Raw genomic sequence first — 18,114 nt, 5'->3', positions numbered from 1 at the left:
AAGTGTTGGATTTTTATAAGGTGTGAGAGATCTGCAAGGCCAGCACTGAGGGAGGGCAGGAATTATAGAATAAGAAATTGATATCAATATTCTCCTTCATTTCCCTGGGCGAAGCAACCAAAGAAATTATCCACATATATGTATAGGATATCAGTCCTTGTTTGTAGCTATCTTAGAGATTTTTCTTTCTTTCTTTTAGTTGTGATGAAGACTAGGATAGTTATTCTGGCTTAGGATCTCTGGATCTCTGTGGATCACTATGAAGGTTATAAGAGAGGTAAAGGGATGGATGGGCTGCAAGCTCTTTTCACCCTTTCAAACATCAAAAGGAACTAGTGAAAACCCACACAGGCTAATGGAAATTAGTGTTTTCTTTGCTGTAGACAGGAATGATATCATCTGAGTATGATAAAACTGACTATTCAATGCTGATAAGAGGTTCTTATTGGGAGCTATAGATCCTTTTGATTAGTAAAAAGTGAAAAATAAATTATTTAACAGTTGCAGTTTAGAAGACAAAAATGTTTCAAAACAGATCTCCATACGGGGGAAAAAAAAAGAAGGCCGGGCGTGGTGGCTCACGCCTGTAATCCTAGCACTTCGGGAGGTCAAGGTGGGTGGATCACAAAGTCAGGAGATCAAGACCATCCTGGCTAACACGGTGAAACCCCATCTCTACTAAAAATACAAAAAATTAGCCGGGCGTGGTGGCAGGTGCCTGTAGTCCCAGCTACTCGGGAAGCCGAGGCAGGAGAATGGCGTGAACCCGGGGCGTGGAGCTTGCAGTGAGCCAAGATCGCACCACTGCACTCCAGCCTGGGAGATAGAGCAAGGCTCCGTCTCAAAAGAAAAAAAAAAAAAGAGAGAGTAAAGTTGGAAATTTCTAGGCTGGTGTATCCAAGAGGACACTGGGGCACTGCCCGTCAGGGGTGGGGAGCAGCGGCCAGACAGGCCTGCACCTCTCTGATCTACACACAACCACCCACATTCTCTACGGTGCATTGTTGCCGTGGGGCTGGAGGAGAAGCTCTGTAGGTGGAGAGGGTTGTTGCTAGTGTAAAAACATCGTTTTAAAGAGGAAAGCAATAAATGAACATGAGTTGACAAAGTTTTGAGCAGAAGAATTGATGAGAAATATTTATTGCTGAGTGCTACAGCAGAACTGTGATTATGAGAAAAGTTATACCTGAGAATGTTTTATTATCTTGCAGTGTTACATGGCAATCAAAACCAGGGAAGTAGGAGACGAGAGGGACCCATCTGGGACTGGCTGACTTTGCTCCATCTAGAATCAGGGCACCTGTTTGTACCTTGGCTCAGTAGCAAATCTCAAAAGAAAAGCTTTTACCTCCTGTCGTCCTGCCTGTTCAGTGCCTACCAATTCATGCTTTGCAGTTGGCTTCCCTTGTCCTTTGCTGCCCCCAAACTGCCTATACCCAAGCATGATCTTGAGATGAAGAATGAAAGAGGCAAATAAAGTCCAGAAGCAGAGTTTAAAGATGCCACTAAAACCTTGGGTAAAGCAAAGGAAAAGCAGCATGTGATTCTTATATGTAGTTTGTCATATTGTTGATTCCCAAGGAAGGCCAACTCATTTTTTTTCTGGCTGGGCTTGCAGTGTGAATTGTTGCCAGCAGGTGGCAGTGGAGTTCTTTAGGGCTTGCCGCCCACTAGCACCTACAGTTTGCTAGACTCTCAGGCTCCACCCAAACCTATAGAGTCAGATCTGCATTTTAACAAGATCCCCAGGTGATTCCTGTGCACAGTAAAGTTGCAGAAGTACTCCTGAGGTGGGGTTTCCCTTCCAGATGTCAGTAGATTAGTTCAATATGCCTTTTGGAATAAAGTATTTTTTGGGAACAATTGTTAATTAGAATAAGGGCCAAAGGGAATTTTCTTTTTACATGAATAAAGCACATGGATATTGTAGCATCTATTTTGATTCCTCACAGGCAGTTTTTCCTCCTTATTTCTTACATCTTGAATTGCGTTCAGGATTAACACGTTCATCTCATAGTTAGGTCTTAAGAAGGTGAGCTGTTTCTCTATTGCTTAATTCTCTTTACTCACTAGCCTGATGGCTGATACCAGGGTTATCTTTGCTCCTCTTTTAAATGACAATGGTTCCACTCAGGGCATGTTTTGTCTGAGACCCATGGCTTTCTTATATGGAGATGAAAACATTCTGATCTGAAGATGCCAACATCAATGCTAACAGGTAGAATTGGGTTATGCAATGTTCAGTGTGAGCAATTTATTATGGCTACAGAAGAGGTCAGAGGTTGAAAGTCAAGGAAGAGAAAGTAAGATATAGGATCTATGGGAATCAATCTACCAATTTATTTAATTGCTCTAGTTTCCTTCAACATGGTACAATTTTATAGATTAATGCTTTGTGTTGTCCAATACATCAGGCCAGTGTTTCTTAACTCTGGATACATATCAGAGTCATGTACATATCAGGGTTGCTAATGCAGCTTCAACAAATGAAGACTCCTGGGATTCACTCTGGACAGTGCTTCTCAAGGGTAAATGTGCAAAGGAATCAATCACTGTAGAACCAGCAGGTCTAGGGTGGAGCCTGAGATTCTGTGTTTCTAACAAGCTCCCTAGTGATGCTGATGCTGCTGGTCTCCAGACCACACTTTGGGTAGCAAGGTCTAGGGAGAACCTGATACAGTAGGTATGAGGCAGGAAGGTGGGCATGTCTTCAGGTGATTCTCATATGCAGCAAGGTTGAGCCTCATTGTCCATTGGTGGCTGACTAGTAGTGACTTTCTAGAGGAATTTGCAGGTGCTTTCTTTCCATACCTCGTAGGCTACTACTACACCGTTCTCATTTTCCTTATTTTTCTCTGGTTCTTCCGTTCTGATATCCTCAGGTGGTTTATCCTCCACCTAGTGTGGTTCTTCAGGCTTAAGTCTTGTGTTTCTTCTTACTTTACTCTATCTCCCTAAGTCACATTTTCTGTTCTCATAGCCTCAGTTTTGAACTATAGCTCATTGTCTTACAACTCTAAATTTCTGATTGGGCTGTTCCTTCTGAATGTCAGATCTGGGTAGTCTTCTCTCTACCAGATCAAATGTCTCAAAGAAGATGATAGATATAAACCTGCTCCATCCCCGGTGTTCCTCATTGTAGTACCATTTACCTAGTTGCTCAGCTCATCTTTAACTGCTCCCTCTCTCAAACCTCTGCCTTCAATCCTATAGATTCTTCCTTCTCTGTATCTCTTGAATATGCCCATTTATCTTCATTTCCACTTCCAACTGAGCTCTGGCCACCATCATTTGCACTAGACAGTTGCCCCTGCCAACCTGCCCATCTCCTCCTTTCATCCTTCCTTGTCTTTCTGTTCCATCCCATTCTTTACCCTGTTGCCATAGTGATATTAAAACATCTTGATCCTCTCCCCCTCATGTACATAGACAGTTTATATCCTTCAAAAGCTTCCTTTTCCCCTTAGAACAAGGTGTCAAAAGAGAGGAGATAAATAGATCCATGGTAGGAGAGAGGCAGGTTTGAGTGGGAGTGAGTGGGAAGAGAGGAGAGAGCAGTTCAGATGTCAAAGACACCGTGGGTTTCTAGTTGTCAATTAACTTACTTGGATCTCCCAGGGATACTGGCTCCAAAGACTGTGTGCTCAATTCTTCTTTTGGAACACGTCCTGGAAAGAGCAGTAAAACTTTTGGTGACTTACAAGGACAGGAAGCAGCTGGCCTTACCCCAGGGAAGGGGACATAATGGATATTCACACCCAGCTTGGGGGCTTGGCTTAAAGCTAACTGTGCCTTTCTTTACATTACCCCCATCCTGAGAAAAATAATAAATTAATATTTACTTACAGCCTATCAAAAACATAGTACTCTGCTGAGGGATTTGAAATAGGAGACTTGAGTTCTGCTCTCGTTAATTTATTATTTATTCTGAGCCTTAGTTTTGTTATCTGAAAGCGTTAAGCACTTTGCCATAGTAAATTATGCCTCTGTAAAATTCTGAAAATCTTGAGCCACAGAATGTGTCTTCCTCAAATAAACCTCCACCGTGCCAAGATCATGTAGGTCTTCAGTCAACATTTGGTGACTGAGACAATGAACGAAGATGAGTAAGGCGCAAGGAGGACAATCTAATGAGGACTGGATGTGGACTGGAGAAAGACAGTTTATTTAAAAGCAACTCAAATAAGAGGGCTGAAAATGCAACTCCACCCTCCCAGCTGTTTGCGACTAGAAGTAGAGATGCAAAAAGGTTTCATGCTGTCAGAAGCTGTGCGTGTGAGTTGCATTTCAGCCTTGGGGAAGGGGGTTTCTTTAGAGCCATTTACATGTGAGCCAAGTTCATAAATATACCATTTAAAGAAATAAAGACAATAAAAGCGAATCCTTTCAGGCTTGGTAAGACAAATGGGCTTCCCAGGAAGAGTGCGCTTGCAGCACCGGAAGTGAGTCTCCCGATTTTTAGGATGCCCGGAAGTTCCGGGATTCCCCGGGGGTGGAGGAAGATGCGGGAGTTATTGCTCGCGCTTGGCTGCAGTGAGCTTTCTACTAGCTTGTTATTTTTTCCAGTTTGCAAAGCACATGATTTCATCCTTCCATTAAAGGTCAGCTAGCTCATCTCACTTCCTCACATCATTTTAAACATTCACTTTGGGTGTCTAACAGTATTTCTCAGCCAGGAGCCTGTCGTGGAAACGCCCCAACGCTCTGCGTTGGAGGAAGGGGAGAAGTACAAGTCCAGAGGCGGAGTCCTCTCCTTCACCTCCTTCTTCCCCTACCAGTACAGTCTTCCCTCCCACGAAGAGCTGGAAGGTCTTGTTTGTTGGAGTTTCGAATATTTAATGCGGTAGGCAGCGAACAACACCCATTCTTGTGAAGGGAAAACCTGAAAACCATTTTGCAAAGGAGGAAGTGGAGTTGGAGGAAGTTAAAGTGTGCTGCCAGATGGAGTGAGGCTCCAAACCCATTTTGAGAGTGGGAAACTAGCTCCCTTCTGGCTTTTTGTCTTCGCGTTTCCTCTCTCCCTTTTGTTATCCAGTATTGCTCCTTACCCCAGGCCTCCCTAGGGAGGGAGTTTCAGTGTGCCCTTTGCAGGACCCTTAAGTCAGAGGCGGGAGCCATTAGAAATCCTAGGCTAGCGGAGCTCAGCCACTCTGCCAGCTGGATTATTAGACTCTTAGTTCTGTTATCCTATGCATCTTGATCCAGGCGTGACTGAGAGGTTGGGCTGTATAATTACCTTCATCTAAAAGGACCGATCCAGGTTTCCAAGAGTCCATCTCTCCTGATTTTCAAAATTGAAAAGAAACAAAACTTGTTACTTAAACCAAACCAGTAGAAACTCTCGAGTGAATTGCCGGGATGATAAGGTTTCCCAATTGTGTCCGAAAGTTAAATAAAGGAACAGAGGGCCAGAATTTTGGATGAAGCAACCTGAAATCTGTATGATTTTTTAAAATCTGAAGCTCTTAAGGTCAAAGTCATAAACATCTTTACCAGTTTCTTTTTCATTATGCACCAAGAATCTTGGAATAATGGGAATCCTCAGATTCAAAAGGAACTAAAAGTTCATCCATTCCAAACCGTCTCCCAACCTGTTTTTACAACATCCCTGGCCTGCGAGTGGCTGGCTAGTGCTTGAATACCTCCAGAGAGAGGGAATTCACTACATATTCAACCAAAGTAGTAGATTCCTTCTTGCACTATTGAGACTGAATCTTTTGTCCTAAATCCTTTCCCATCTATTCATACGTCCACACTTATTAAGCACTCACTATGTGCCTAATATCGTTCTATGTACATTTGTCCCACCTATTTGAATTCCCTTGGAACTAAACAGAACAAATATGGCCCTTTCAGGGAATAGGCAATCCGCTTATTTCCCAAGATTCTGCTTCTCGGTGTGTGACTCAAACAGAATAAAGGAAAGTAGCACCTAGACCTATATGCAGTAAGATGTTTAATGGCCTTCATCACAAACTGGTGCTGATGAAGTAGAAGGGGTCGAGGGGAGGGGGAGAGTCTTACCCAATAATCTCTGATCTTTTTTGGAAAATCATGGCTGAGAGGGGCTCACAGGCAGCACAAATGTGTCAGGAAGCCTTATAACACAGAAATGGCTGTTTCTCTTTCTTTCTGCCTTTCTCTCTCCTTTCCTCTCTTTTCCATGTCTCCCCTCCCTTCCTCCCTCCTTCTCTCCATCCCTCCTCCTTCTCTATCTTAGATCAGAAAGTTGAGAGCATGATCAGCTTTTTATTTCTTAAAGGCTATCAGCTTTTCTGCCAGCTGAAATTACTAACACATTGAAAAAAGGTGATATTTTTCTTTACGTGATGAAGATGCCAGGCAGTTTTGAAAGGCAATCTGTTCTTGCACATTCTGGTTTAATGGTGAGACCTGAGTTTAATCTAGTTCAGTCATTAACGAGGTGTGTGACCTTGAGCTAATCACAAACCCTTTGTGAGCCTTAGTTTCTTTGTAAGTAATATAAGCAGATTGGGCAGGATAGTCTCCACATTCAAAATATTTATGACATGCTTAAACATTCTGATCAAGAACATTCTGCTTCTTTAGCCTTATTACTTTATTGCCACCTACTGGTGAAACTATGCACTTTACCCTTTTCCTAAAAAAATGCGCTGCAGGCTTCTCTCAGTTTTTTGCCCAAGGCTTGCTTGCTTTCTTTTTCCTTTTTCCGACGCACTCTTGAATGTCAGGAAGATTAGGATGCTGGGTGCTCTACTACTTTATCAGGAGATAAACAGTCCCCCAACATCAGGGATTTCTAAGCCTCTTGCTCCTGTCTTAGAAGCCTGGCCTTATATTAACGCCACTTTCAGTTAGTTTGGGACAAGTTTGAACCAAATTACATTCATCCAAAAGCCAAAGGCTGAAAAATATTTGGACAGCTGAGACTTGGTGTTTTTTGGACTCAGTAGTAATGAGAAGTAAATTTGTGAGAACATTTGTATTCTGGCGTCAAGGAGGAACAGGGTGGTATCAAGAAAAAAGACGTCAGAAGCCCATCCTGGGTCTGCCAAAGACCAACTGGGAGCCTGGGGAGCTCACTTTACCTTCTTTCCAGTTCGCCTCCAGTTTTTTCCAGTGTAGGGCTGTCATAAAGACTTTCCCGGCACTGTCACATGGAGGAGACTCGAAGTTGGTAAATGTGTATAAAATCACTTTGAAAAGTGTAAGTCACTCTTAGAAAACCAGGGAATTATTTTTGTGTTTTTGTGACAATTCTTGCTTGGTCATCTCATAGATACAGTCATGTCTAAAAGGAGTGTTGGTTCTAATACTGCATGTTCTCACTTACAAGTGGGAGCTGAATGATGAGAATACATGGACACATGGTGGGGAACAGCACATGCTGGGGCCTGTTGGAGGGTTGGGAGGTAGGAGGAGGGAGAGCATCAGGAAGAATAACTAATGGATGCTGGGTTTAATACCTAGGTGATGGGATGATCTGTATAGCAAACCACCATGGCACACATTTACTTATGTAACAAACCTGCACATTTGGCACATGTACCCTTGAACTTCGGATGCAAGTTGGAAATTTAAAAAAAAAAAGGTGTATTGGTTCTGAATGATTTCTGGGGTAAAAATGTAGAAGCCATTGGTGTTTATGGAGAGCTTGCTTAGCATCAGGCATTGACTGAGCACTTTCTATGTGTTAAGTCACAATCATCCAGTGACTTAGTTGCAGCTATGATCTCATTTTACAGGTGAGGACACTCACACACAGGGAGCGGCAGAACAGAACTTTAAGCCCAGGCAGGCAGGCTCCAAAGCCTTCCCTTAACCACCATCTGTTTATCACACACGAGGAGGAGTCATCATCGCTTCAGCATCTCAGGGTACTTGGTTAGGCCACTGAAGAGCTGGGCCTGGCCCAGCCACCTGCAACTCGTGCTAATGTAGTCAAGTCTTCGAAAGGGCCCAGAACCATCCCTGCTCCTAAGACTGTGGTATAATCTTGGTGCTGGTTCCAGCTCCTTCTGTTCCCTGTACATCTAGAAGTCACCAACACAGGACCCAAGCAGGGACTGCAAACATGGCCCCTCGGGCTCTCAAATTTTGTAAGACAGAAGCCCAAGTGGCCCTTCAGCTCCCTGGTTTCTTCCCAGTGACTCCCCTGGGGTGTAGTTTTCAGGAGGAAGTGGCTCTGAAAGGCAGCAGGCATCTGGACCAGCAGAATCTCTAGGCTTCCCTTCTCTTCACCTGGCTTCATGTCCCAAGAGCTGCACGTTCACTGGAGAGCAGACTCTTGCTGTACTGAAGTGGGGAGCACTCAGAGGGTGGGGTGATTGCAGCTGTGCCCAGGGTGTTGCCACGCTGGTAGCACATCGCACAAGGACTCTCAGAGAAGGCTGAGGACAGTCTGGGGTCCTGGGCGTAAGCCATCATGTCAACAAAGCATCGACAGTCCCAGGTTTATAAATGGGCTACCATTCAACGCTCGGTGTGGGGTATTTTTTGGGAGACCTGGCAGCCTTTTCTCTTGGAAACAACATTAACTCCATTGTTAGGTTTCCAGACCAGTGAAGCTTCTTTGACTCAAACATAGCTCATGGTACGAAGCCAACCAGCATAAGGATGGTTCCGAGGAAAAGCCACCGGGTTTTAACTTGAATTATCAGGAGCCCATCACGCCCACCTCCTCCATACAGCAGGAGTAGACTGCCCCAACTCCCAAAACGCAGTGGGAGACCCAGTGCTTACGAGGCAGTGGCATTACTGATGACTCTGAAGCGGGAGAGTGTGGGACCTGTGAAGGCAAAAGCCCTAGCAGCGTAATTCTAGAATTTGAAAATATTTGATTCATGTTTGCAGTTCTAATGCACAGCATGGTATCTGACATATAGTATGCTCAATAAATATTTTTAAAAATTAAATCACAGGTCCCCTTCCTGAGAGCTTCAGCTTAAATGCGAGAGGAGGGGTACATGAATTTCTATCTGTGGCTGAAGGCACTGTGGGAGAGGGTGGCAGGCATCACTCATGGGTCGTACACCTGCTGTCCTGTAGAAAGGAGGATGGCAACATCATCAGGTCCACATGTAGCTGCTTGTGTCTGGGTTGATCTAAACACAAAGGAGGTGTTTAGTGCAGACCGCAGGATTCGGTTGCCCCACATGATATATTTTTATCAGTAACGGGAATGGAGACAGGTGGCATGTTTATACATTTTTCAGATGACACAAAGATTACAAGGATGTTAACACAGTAAATGACAGAACTAATACTCAGGAAGATTGTAGCCGACTAAACGAAGGAAGGATTTAATAGAGATAGGTGATTTTTCCAATGTGGGCTTCAAAAACTCCATTGTACCTAGGCGGGATTGAGGTGGTCTGTTTCTACATAGGTATATGATAAAAAGTCCTGATCACGAGGTCAGGAGATCGAGACCATCCTGGCTAACACGGTAAAACCCCATCTCTACCAAATATAAAAAAAATTAGCCGGGCATGGTGGTGGGTGCCTGTAGTCCCAGCTACTTGGGAGGCTGAGGCAGAAGAATGGCGTGAACCTGGGAGGTGGAGCTTGCGGTGAGCCGAGATTGTGCCACTGCCCTCCAGCCTGGGCTTTAGGTATTGCAAGCTCAGTAGGAGATGAGCCAATGGTGAGACGAGGCTTACTCCAAATGGAACTTGGGATGTTTTAGTGGAAGCAGAGTATTTAGGACTACAGAGGCAATTGCCTGGCACACTACCCAGGCCACATTGTGTTTGGGGTACCCTGGTGTATGAATTATTAATAGTCTGTAGCATAGTTAGAGGGTGTACTGCCAAGTCATGGAAAGACCTATTGGAGGGATTAAAGAAATATCCTGGAAAAGAGGAGATATAAAAAAAGACATGAAGTCTAGCTTCATGTATTTGAAAGGCCCTCTCATTTGAGACACTCTCAAAGGTTCTCAGCCTTTTCATGCTCTAAAAAATTCTCAAAGACCCCAAAGACCTTTAGTGTGTATGAATTATATCTATTAATTGTTATCATTTGGAAATTACAACTATGCATTTTCTCATTTGAAATGGAATACTAACTGGCAATTTCTTCAACTATTAATTTGCTTTATTTTCACTTATTTTATTTTATTATTTCATTTTATTTTTTTTGAGGCGGAGTCTCCCTCTGGCCTAGGCTGGAGTGCAGTGGTGCCATCTCAGCTTACTGCATCCTCTGCCTCCCAGGTTTAAGTAATTCTCCTGCCTCAGCCTCCCGAGTAACTGGGATTACAGGCGCACACCACTGGCTAATTTTTGTATTTTTAGTAGAGGCGGGGTCTCACCATGTGGACCAAACTAGTCTCGAACTCTTGACCTCAAATGATCCACCCGCCGTGGCCTCCCAAAGTGCTGGGATTACAGGCGTGAACCACCACACCCTGCCTAACTATTAATTTACTTCAAAGTGACAACAGAATTATTACATTTTAACGTCAGTGTTAATTTTTACTGAAAAATAACTGTTTTCTAAAAGCAAGGGTTCGGTGAGAAGAGTGGCAAATGTCTCCAATGTCTATTATAATAGAAGACAGCTGGAGTCTCTTATCAGCTCCCGCAGTCAGTTGTGATATGTTGTTTTTGGAGAAAATCTGTCCTCACAATGACATTAGTCAGAGAAGGGAAGATGTCACAGAATCTCTGAAAGCAGGGTCTTTGGACCACACTTTGAGAACCACTGCCTTAGACAAATTAGTAACGAGGTACTGAAGTTCTGGATAGTTACGTCTAACAGTTTCACCCACCAAATGAAGGGGCTGGGAATTCCCTACTACGTGAAGTATAGGGTAAAGGCCTCTGTCTGGCACACCATAAGTGATTCATTTTTAGGTGAGAAGTTAGACCAGATGTACTTTATACAATTCTTTCCAATTCCATAATCTGACAATTTTATAGCTGAGGAACTGGGCAGCTTGCCTTGTATACATGACTGCATCTGAGATGAGAGCTGGTCGAAGGATATCTAAGAACTCCAAATGTTCCTACATGCCTTTACTCAGGGTGTGCAAATGGCTTCCTCCCCCTGCAGGAGCCATAATGGGGCTTCCTAACGAGTCTAGGTCTGAGCACCTAGAGGGTGTTGGGGGAGTCCTTTAAGTCAGGAACACTCCGAGAGTTCATGGGAGGCTCTGAGACACTCAGAGCCAAGTTGCAGGGATGATGGTGAAGAGGGAAGCAGCAGAAATTGGGTAGGATTTGAAGGTCAAAAGGAAGCTGGGAACATCCGTGTGGGTCAAGACAGAGTGGCATTATTGGGAGCATAAAGGAGAATGGAGGAGAAACAGAGAATCCCAGAGCTGTAGAACTGGAGGACGGTAAACTCAGAAAAAGGGAATGAGGCCAAACACATTCAGCAGAATACAGCCTTGAAACAAACCCAACATTGTCAGGTAGTAAAAAATTGAAGATGCAAATCAGGTAATGTGCCTCCTTGCCAACCGTCCCCCATGCCATATCCCAACCACGTGCTGTGTTTGGGTATTCGTGCTTTATCCTTCTGAGGATGGGCCTGGTAGGTGCAGAGTGGTGCAGAGACTGCTTAGTGGGGGGATCTCTTGAGGGGACACAAAGTAATGACAGCCCTTGGGTATCTTTGTTGACAAAGATCTTCTCTTTGATGCACTGAGAACTGATCAATCAAAGAGACATTTTCTCGAGGTTAAATATTAGCATGCCCCCAAAGTCTGGGACCTGAAGTTGAGCTGCAGAGGCCAAGAGCAAGTGTGTGGGGGAAGTCCTCGTGTTTGCAAAGTGCCACAGAGCAAATTCGCAGGGAGCAGGGATGGTAAGCAGTGGGCAACTTACCCAGGCTGACATCCGCTCTAACAGGTTTCTCGAAGGCAGCTCCTGAAGGATCTTGCCTTTGGATACCTGAGGGGATTACACAGGGTCAGCTGATGTACACACAGCCAGAAGGCTGCTTTCTTTCCTTATTTTGCCCCCTGGTGAAAATTACCTTAGTTCAGAGTTTCCTTGGAAGTCAGCCTAGCTCCCTGTGCCTGGCTGTACTTTTGGGGGTTGCAGAGGAGGCAAAAATCTTGGCCAAGGGGACAGGAGGAAACAGTGCCCCATGACTTCGCCTCCTGAAGAGTCCCACGAGTCTGTAGAGGCCTGAGATGGCCTTGGAGTCCTTGCCCTGGCCAGTGTTCTGATTCTCGAGCCATTTTGTCCAGGAAAACAGCATGTGCATTGGCAAAGGTGCAATTGTGAAGCTCATAGAAGCTGCTCGCCCTGACCAGAGGAGCCCATGGGGCCCTTGTTCCTATCCAGTAGCAAGTAAAACAGAACCTACAGTTTCTAAGAACATGTGGAGAGTGGACGAGTATCCCCCAGCAGGGGGAAGACCTGAACACCCCCCCACATTGTAGGTCCTTCTGGTCCTAGTGCCCTGTGGCTTCAGAGGGAATGGTATACTTCCACCAAGTGTATCAGCTCATAGACCGGGCCGTGAGTAGAGTTTGTGGAAACCTTCAAACCCTGCTAGATTTTCCTTTCTAATCTCTGCAGGCCTTTACAGTGCTGCAGAGAAGAGAATTTGCTGGATTCCTAGTTCTGCAGCCAAACCATTAAGGGGCATACAGAAATGAAGACAGCCAGGGGCATTTCAGAATTCATAGGTGAACTCTGGGGTGGAGGCGGGTGGGAGAGAATGTATTTCTATCCCCAGTGGCATAGAATTACTCAGGCAAAAAAGAGAAAAAAAAAGGCTCTTGCCTGGGAGATGATACAAATTTCCCTCAGTGTTTTACCGTAGTTCCTCAAAAATAAGTCCCAGAGAGTGTCCCTTTTCAGGTCTGTAAGAGCCTAGTTGCTGAATCCTGAGACATTCCTTTCACAACCTCTACAGAATCACCTCAAGGGAACGGAGAGCGGGTCAGGCCTTTGCTTACTTAACCACTTCCTTACATGTTTTCTTATAATTTGGACCCTTGAGCTGTATCTTCTGTTGACCTAAGTGGTTTAATAGTCCTTGTTCAAATCTAAATTAAATGGCACAGATGTGGAGAGGAACCCCATGTAAACAAGCTTAACTTTCATCAGTGGCTGGAAAGGGAGTTTAGGGTCTTACCTGGATCGGCTCCGGGCCTGTTTTGGCTGCTTGTGTAGGTGGTAGTGGACCAGAGATCTGTAAGAACATTTGACTGGTCAGAGCATGAATTTTATTTTATTTTAATTAATGAACTTATTTTTGAGTCAGAGTCTCACTGTATGCCCAGAGCTGGAGTGCCACGGCACGATCTTAGCTCACTGCAACCTCCGGGTCAAGCGATTCTCCCACCTCAGCCTCTGAGTAGCTGGGATTACAGGCTCAACCAGTACCACCAGGCTCAACTAATGTTTTGTATTTTTAGTAGAGATGGAGTTTTACCATGCTGGCCAGGCTGGTCTCGAACTCCTGACCTTGAGTGATCTGCCTGCCTCAGCCTCCCAAGGCATGAGCCACCGCGCCCAGCCAATAAATTTTAACCTAACTGTTCTCATTCTTTCCATGATCCAACCTAGCAAAACATTACCAAGGTCGGAAGCAAGGTGAAGCTCTATATTTTGGCAGTCTGAACCTGCCTTGGAAGAGGAATTCAAATAGAAAAAAAAGAAAAAGAAAAAGGAGTATTTAACTTAAAACACGAACTAAAAACTACAGGCAATAATAACCTTTGTATTTCACAACTATCAAAGTATCTTTCAGTCAAATGCCATATTTCTTTACACTTCATTATTCTTACAATAATTGTCAACTGTGCCACTCATGGGGAGGTTGAAGTAATCCTTCAATGGAAATGTCACTTAACATTCAGCAATTTGCTTAAGCTGCGTTAACATGGTATTGATGCAAATAGCATTAGCTTTCCGTCATTTTTAGAGGTACACAATGGGTTATGCTTAATTACTCTGTGAGTGAAGGAAACACACTTCCACATTCATTATTTATTGAGCAATTTCTCTAAAGCAAGGTTTTAAAAGGGAGAAGGGAGATAAAGCATTCTGTTAAGAGAAATGCAAAGCCTTTGGAGGGGGAAGAGAGGCACGTAAAACCCAGCTGAGGGAAGGAACCAAATGTCAAGGAGGGGAAGAGCAAGAGGGCATGGAAAAAAACTATCAATTTGTCTTAGAACCTGATCTATCCAAAACCAGCTTTTGACTATTTTTGTCTTTGTTCCAATTATGTGACACAAACTCAAAGTAGGTTTTTGTTTGTTTTTTTGTTTTTTATTTTCAGTCAGGCTCTCACTCTGTCCCGCAGGCTGGGGTACAGTGGTGTGATCATAGCTCACTGCAGCCTTGAACTCCTGGGCTCAAGTGATCCTCCTGCCTCAGCCTCCTGAGTAGCTGAGACTACAAGTGCACATCGCCATGCTTCGCTATGTTTTTGTTTTGTTTTGTTTTTTGTTTTTGAGACAGAGTTTTGCTCTTGTTGCCCAGGCTGGAGTGCAATGGCACGATCTCAGCTCCCCACAACCTCTGCCTTCCAGGTTCAAGTGATTCTCCTGCCTCAGCCTCCTGAGTAACTGGGATCACAAGCATGTGCCACAATGCCCAGCTAATTTTGTATTTTTAGTACAGATGGGTTTTCTCCATGTCAGTCAGGCTGGTCTTGAACTTCTGACCTCAGGTGATCTGCCTGCCTTCGCCTCCCAAAGTGTTGGGATTACAGGTGTGAGCCCCCAAAGTGTTTTTTTGTTTTTTTTTTTTAAATTTTTGTAGAGACAGGGGTCTTGATCTGTTGCCCAGGCTGGTATTGAACTCCTGGCCTCAAGTGATCCTCCTGCCTCGGCCTCCCAAAGTGTTGGAATTAGGGAGGCATGAACCACCATGCCCAGCCTCAAAGCAGCCTTATTTTCTGTTTAATTATACAGATAACATAGGCCTCCTGTAAGAATAAGATGATATACTATGCATAACAAGCAATCACCTTTTATCCTCTAGCCAGCAGTTACTGGTATACACTTCTGGTTACTTGTATCCCTTTTTCTGTGGGATGTACATGCTCTCGTGTACAACACACAGTTGCAAAAGTGAGACTGGTTCCCATGCTGTTTTGTAGGCTGCTTCTTTGACTGAACGATCTGCCCCAGGCCAATTCTCTCGTGGCACTAAGTGCACATATTTCTCAACATTTTACTACCTGTATAGTAACTTCTTTAACCGTTCTTCTAGTGATAAACAATTAAATCATCCCCTTTAAAAAATGATGAACAGCATCTGTGTTCATGCTTCTTCTCACCCCTGGTTGATAATGACGTTAGGGTGTATTCCTAGAAGTGTGAATTCTGAGTCATTTCTCCACACTGTCACCCAAACTGTGTATTACCAATTTCCAATGAAAGTTGGTGAGAAATGATATTTTGTTGTTTAATTTGTACTTACTTGATTCCTGGTGAAGCCGAACTTTTTTTTTTTTGGCAAAGTCTCACTCTATCACCCAGGCTGGAATGCAGTGGCACGATCTCAGCTCACTGCAACCTCTGCTGCCCAGGTTCAAGGGTTTCTCCTGCCTCAGCCTCCTGAGTAGCCGGGATTATAGGCGCATGCCACCGCCTCTGGCTAATTTTTGTATTTTTGGTAGAGATGAGGTTTCACCATCTGGGCCAGACTGGTCTTGAACTCCTGACCTCGTGATCCACCCGCCTCGGCCTCCCAAAGTGCTGGGATTACAGGCGTGAGTCACCAGGCCCGGCAAAGCCAAACATCTTTATAACAATTTTTTTATTGGCCATTTGTAGTTGTTCCACTGTGGCTTGCCTGGTTATGACCATTCCCCATCTTTCTTTTGGAACATTTGTCTTTTTCTTACTATTTGTAAGACTGGATTTTAAGAAAAGCCTTCTCCAGATACCTTAAGGAAGATAAGCGTTCACTGGTGAGATAAGTGTTGGTAAGGGAAACTGTATGTGGAAGGAATGGGCAGTGATAGATGCTGGCCTCTCTTCCTGCCTCAAATTTCACTTTCTCCCCCTTAGCGGCCCTTGGTCAGAAGGTGGAGCCCAGGGTAGAAAAGTGAAGGATCACAGTCATCGCTATTCCCTGCCACTAGGCGGCGCTCTTCTCCCCTCCCTGGTCTACCCTTGGTTGTGGACAAGTTCAGTGCTAGCTCAGCTGAGGCAACCATGGCATGTCTTGAAATGAACTTGATTAAGGAAACAATGGAAGGCACAGCCACTCCACCTCCTTAGCCTGTGGTAGATTCAGCCAGACCTACAGCTGAACCTGGAGGGATTTTCCGTCTTTTCCAGCACTCTTTCCTAAGCATATCTAGAGATCTGGCTCTCCCAGCTTCCCCCTCTGTCCCCGGGGATGCCATTGTCCTTGGCCTTGCCCATGAAGAACAGCCTCCTTCCTGCACCTGTAAGAAGTCTCTATTGCTCTGGCTTTTCGCTTCCTTACCCCCAGCCTTGACTCACTCCCTTCTGTCTTGTTGGTTTGCACATTCATGGGTCAGTTAAGGGGCCATGATGCGGGCTTGGTGAACAGCCCCACCTTCCATCTGCATCAGCTCCACCTTCCATCTGCATCAGCTCCTCTGCATGGGCTGGGAGAGCCCCTGTCTCTTCCTGCTGTACTTTCCACTCTCCCTTGAGCCCTCTCCAAGTTCCCATGTCCTGTCTCAGAGGCAGATCTTGATCCCATTGTGGAATACAAATGAGTCACAGACCCCAAACGCAGGTAGCTCCTGTTTTGGCTACATACTCTTCAGGTGTCCTAAGCTGAAGCGACTTGCTGCAGGGATCTCGATGGGATGTGTTCACTGATGTAGCCCAGATTTAGAACAGTACCTAACACATAGTGGGCATTCAATAAAACATTTGTTGAATGAATAAGTGAATTAGGTTTTGCTTGAACACCCTGTCCACAACCAGTTCTAGAACCTTGCGCCTACAGTCACATATATAAGAGGAAAAATCTTTAATAAGTGCAATAACAACAACTCACTTGTCTATCACAGTATAAGGAGATTTGCTTTCTAATTTTCAGCCCATTTGAAGGAAAAACATGAGTTATCTAAATATTTTTTAATATAGTTGGGCTGAAATATCACAGCAAATATCTATAGCCATACATTAAGATAGGCATTCATGAAAGTCAATTGGTTACTTAGTGCTGGAGAGGAGTGGTTAGGGGAAATGAAGAGTAACTGTTTATGGGCACAGGATTTCTTTTGGGGGGATGAAAATGTTCTAGAATTGATGGTGGTGATGGTCACACAACCCTATGATTATATGACAAACCATTGAATTGTACTTTAAATGAGTGAATTGTATGGTTTCTGGAAAGTATCTCATGAATACTTTTATTTTAAAAAGACATAAGCAATTAAATATTAATTTTCACTTCTTTTTAGGCCTTCAGAAACTCCTTTGAGTAGACAATACAACTTTTAAAAAGCTCTCCCCCTTCCCCGGTTTGGCTCCTATCCTAGCAATTGTGGTACATGCTGCATGGCCTGCTTGCTCCGAGTGTTGGTCTAGCAGTCTGTGGGTCAGCATGGAAGTGGGCGCTGGACAAGGATGAAGAAGGAACACTGATGGACCGGGAGGCTGTTGTCCAAAGCTCCTGTTCCCAAGCCAGGAATAATGAAGCTTTGCCAGGTTAGGAGCCACTACTTCAAGCTTCTTAGGTTTTCCACAAGCAGAGCCCAACTTGCAACAGATTTCCAAGCTCCCAGCGTAGCCAAATAAATACGCCACATGTTTAGTTATATGTGTTATGTAAGAATTTAAAGTCCTCTAAGGAGAAAACAGGAGCAAACAATTTACTCAGACACTCAAAAATCTTTGAAAGAATCAAGGCATCTGAAGTCAAGAGCCTGAAATTTTAGAAAGGAGAACTTCTGGCTACAGAACCCCTGTTAACCCTTCCATCCAGCGTCCTTCCTGTTTCTCTTTTGCTATCAAGTATTGTGCACCCGTGTTAATATTATCCTGAGTTAAACAGGAACAGAATGGTGGAGGAGTGTTTGATATATTTCAGAAGTTCAAAAATTCTTTTTGCGGTATTCTTATTTTGGGACTTTATATCATAGCTTCTTCAATGAGTTGTCCATAAAATGGCATAATAATAACTCCTATTTCAAAAACTTATTGAGAAGATTAAATAAGATAATACA

General features: G+C 44.2%; 1 protein-coding gene across 2 annotated transcripts in view; it reads right to left on the bottom strand.

The window, feature by feature from the left end:
* The window catches only part of VIT (vitrin), a 127,471-nt gene that overhangs the window by 28,375 nt on the left and 80,982 nt on the right, over window positions 1-18,114 (bottom strand). The window contains exons 8-11 of one of the 2 annotated variants that reach the window (XM_003908500.3): window positions 13,081-13,137; window positions 11,817-11,882; window positions 5,237-5,281; window positions 3,606-3,668 (exon numbers count right to left, since the gene is read on the bottom strand). In XM_003908500.3, coding sequence (XP_003908549.1) covers window positions 3,606-3,668; window positions 5,237-5,281; window positions 11,817-11,882; window positions 13,081-13,137 — 231 coding nt within the window. The remainder of the gene's footprint in view (window positions 1-3,605; window positions 3,669-5,236; window positions 5,282-11,816; window positions 11,883-13,080; window positions 13,138-18,114) is intronic. The other variant, XM_003908497.3, reaches the window with a different exon arrangement.

This window comes from Papio anubis, chromosome 14, assembly GCF_008728515.1.
Source record: "Papio anubis isolate 15944 chromosome 14, Panubis1.0, whole genome shotgun sequence".
Lineage (NCBI taxonomy): Eukaryota > Metazoa > Chordata > Mammalia > Primates > Cercopithecidae > Papio > Papio anubis.
The sequence above is the reverse complement of the archived record's forward strand: the minus strand, read 5'-3'. Positions and strand labels throughout refer to the sequence as shown.